The following is a 3,270-nucleotide window of genomic DNA, read 5'->3' on the forward strand; positions in this document are numbered from 1 at the left end:
ACCGGGGAACAGCCAATCAGCAGGTCCGAACAGTGACATGTGAGGGGGTGGAATAATAACATAAAGAGAACCTGTCCTCATCACACCCGGGAACAGCCAATCAGCAGGCCTGAACAGTGACATGTGAGGGGGTGGAATAATAACATAAAGAGAACGTGTCCTTATCGGGGGGGCAGTTATTGTCTATATGCTAATTGTATGGCTGATCCTCAAACTTCAATCATTGATAAATCCCTGGCCAGGAATGAAGGTTTGGAGGACTTTACCTGGCTGCATGCTTGTTTTGGGCTGAGTCAAAGCTTAAAGGCCGTGGCATCAGCATGACAGGCTCTGCCCCTCCCCCCCAGAGGAAACATTGTTACTTTAATATTATTTGAGAAATAAAAACATAATAGCAGAACCGGAAATGAAACAAGGAATACGGAAGCCGATAAGCGTGGTTCACTTCGGGAAATGTAGTCCGGTGCCAAGATGCTGAGTCAACGCCCCACCCCGTACCGGCAGCTCCTTGCGTTGATTGGGTGAACTGAGAAAATTCTCCATAGCAGCCGGGCGGAAGCAAGCTGTCTTTTTGGGCGGAAGAAGGCGATGTGTCTGGGCGGAAGTGAGCTGTGATTGGCGGAGGGGCGGCCCAGTGGTAAAGCTCGGTGTTGGCCGGTGGAGCAGAGGAGGTGATACAGCAAAGATGGTGCTGGAGAGTACGATGGTCTGGTGAGAGAAACCGGAGAAGAGAGGGGAACCGGTCACCTGTGTGTGGGGAGGGGAGGAGAGGAGGATGGGTTACCCTGTGTGTGGGGGGAAAGGGGAGCAAAGGAAGAGGGTAAATCAGCATTATGTGTGTGTGGGGGATGGGGGAGGGCCATAAGACAAGAGGACCTGTCACATCTGTGTGCTGGGGGAGGGGAGAGGGAAGGAGGGCTACAGGGACCCCCGTAGTCCTAGCCCCCTCCACCCCCATAACATTATTATAAATAATAATCATAATGTCTTTGTGTAAAGGGGGAGGAGAGTTCTTTCTGCCCCCCAGAACTACACAACCCAGGCGCCTCTCTGTATGGGGGTCATGGTGATAAGTAGTAACAATGCCGGGGGGTGCTGGGGGTTATATGGTGGGGGAGGGGATGATCCTCGTCTGACCCCTCCATGTCTCTCTCTTGCAGTGTGGATAACAGTGAATATATGAGAAATGGCGACTTCCTTCCCACCCGGCTGCAGGCCCAGCAGGACGCCGTCAACATCGTCTGTCACTCCAAGACTCGCAGCAACCCGGAGAACAACGTCGGCCTCATCACCCTGGCCAAGTAAGGCAGCACCCCGACCCCAGCGGAGGCTCCGCCCATATTCATTCTTGGACTCCTCTATTGCCCCCACCTTGGCCCCCGCCCGTTGCCCCCCCGTCGCCCATCCCAGCGCTGACCCTGAGCTGGCTCTGGTGAGTGTCCGGTGTGTGGCCATCGCCTTCCTCTGTCATCATTATCTTCCCCTCCCCCCATGCTTCTCTCCTTATTCTTTCTCCCCTCTCCTCCTCGCTCCTCCTTCTCCTCCTCGCTCCTCCTTCTCCTCCTCGCTCCTCCTTCTCCTCCTCGCTCCTTCTTCTCCTCCTCGCTCCTTCTTCTCCTCCCCTCTCCTTCTTCCTCCCCTCTCCCCCTCTCTTGCTCCTTCTTCCTCCCCTCTCCCCCTCTCTTGCTCCTTCTTCCTCCCCTCTCCCCCTCTCTTGCTCCTCGCTCCTCCTCACTTCTTTCTATTGCTCAGGCTCTGCGTGTGTCCATGGAGGAACAGAGGCAGCGTCAGGAGGATGAAGCCAGGAGAGCAGCTGCTGCATCGGCCGCCGAGGCCGGGATCACCTCCACAGCAGGAGATGGTGAGATTTGTGTTGTTGGTTGTAGCGCCTCCCTGTGGTCATATGGTGTATCTGGGTCTCTCCTGGACACGGGCTGACATTTACCCCTCTTTTCTTGTTTGTGTGCAGATTCTGATGAGGCTCTGCTAAAGATGACAATCGGACAGCAGGAGGGGGGCCGCAGCGGACTGCCGGACTTCAGCAGTATGACCGAGGATGAGCAGATCGCATACGCCATGCAGATGTCACTACAGGGGGCTGGTAGGTGCTGGGCACACCATTACCTTGGTGTAAGATGGGGGCTACAGGGTATTGGATGGAAGGGGGGCTTCCATTGTAGAATTGTCCAATCAGCATTGTACAGTACAGAATTCTGTGTACAGTCCACGTGGATCAGGGGTGTCAAACTCTGGCCCGGGGGCCAAATGTGGCCCGCAGCGTCTTTTTTTTGGCCCTTAAAGGAATCCTAAATATGAATTGCAGCTGGCCCACCACTGCATTGAAAAAGTGCCGCTACCACAATTACCGGCATCACTCCCGTCTTTAGACCAGCGGGCTCTCTGCCTATGTGTGGCCCCGCATTGGACTGTTTTGTAGACGCAGGGAGTGGTAGTAGCGGTGCTATTTCAGTTTCAAGTTTGTCCCGCGACTTTTGTCCAAGTCCAAGTTCATAATTTGGGCCCTCTGTGTATTTGAGTTTGACACCCCGGATGTAGATGGTTCTATGTCTCCCCCCTAGTGACCATTACTGGACATGACACCCAATCTCCCTATTGCTAGATATTGAGTCATGTGACAAGTCATGTGATGGTTTATTCTGATATTTGGGCTTCTCCTAGAATTCGGCCAGGCAGAATCTGGTGATCTGGACAGCAGTGCCGTGATGGACACCTCTGAACCTGCCAAGGTATCCCCCTTGTGCCCTTATATGATGCATGCTTGCCCCTCCCCCTTCTATTGTACCCGCCCCCCTCTATATGTCTCTTTGTGCCCCCCCAGGAGGAGGATGACTATGACGTCATGCAGGACCCCGAGTTCCTGCAGAGCGTCCTGGAGAATCTTCCCGGTGTGGATCCGAACAATGAAGCCATCCGGAACGCCATGGGGTCCCTGGCCTCTCAGGCCTCCAAGGACAACAAGAAAGACAAGAAGGAGGAGGAGAAGAAATAGGGCCAGAAGGGGGCGCTCACTATACATATGGGGCGGGGGGAGGGGTATTTGGGGTGTTCCACTTGTTTGTTATCGGTTCTAGTTATTATTAAATTTCCGCATATTGCGCTTGTTACCGACCCCACATTGTGTCTGTGATTGGGGGAGGGGAAAAGGGGGCAAAATGGTCACACCACCAATAACTGAATTTCCAGGTGAGTTATAGCTCCGCCCACAGAGGTCGTAGTGGGAGGGTATTGGGAGAGTCAGTGGTGGGGGGG

The 3,270-nt window shown here is 54.1% G+C and overlaps 1 protein-coding gene across 1 annotated transcript; it reads left to right on the forward strand.

Moving 5' to 3' along the window:
• Positions 1–563: 563 nt before the first annotated feature.
• Positions 564–3,134, forward strand: PSMD4 (proteasome 26S subunit ubiquitin receptor, non-ATPase 4). The gene is made up of 7 exons (XM_072428650.1): positions 564–711; positions 1,161–1,301; positions 1,345–1,432; positions 1,753–1,861; positions 1,970–2,101; positions 2,680–2,747; positions 2,840–3,134. Exons 1-7 carry the CDS (start codon positions 686–688, stop codon positions 3,008–3,010), a joined length of 735 nt encoding a protein of 244 aa, XP_072284751.1. The 5' UTR covers positions 564–685; the 3' UTR covers positions 3,011–3,134.
• The last annotated feature ends 136 nt before the right edge of the window (positions 3,135–3,270 follow it).

The sequence above is a fragment of the Pyxicephalus adspersus genome, chromosome 12, assembly GCF_032062135.1.
Source record: "Pyxicephalus adspersus chromosome 12, UCB_Pads_2.0, whole genome shotgun sequence".
NCBI classification, from domain to species: domain Eukaryota; kingdom Metazoa; phylum Chordata; class Amphibia; order Anura; family Pyxicephalidae; genus Pyxicephalus; species Pyxicephalus adspersus.

Excerpts from the sequence above, each read along its gene's own strand:
- PSMD4 (XM_072428650.1), top strand. The coding sequence starts at position 686 with ATGGTGCTGGAGAGTACGATGGTCTG. Across the intron at positions 712-1,160 it reads CTGGAGAGTACGATGGTCTG|TGTGGATAACAGTGAATATA; the intron begins GTGAGAGAAACC and ends TCTCTCTTGCAG. Across the intron at positions 2,102-2,679 it reads GATGTCACTACAGGGGGCTG|AATTCGGCCAGGCAGAATCT; the intron begins GTAGGTGCTGGG and ends GGCTTCTCCTAG.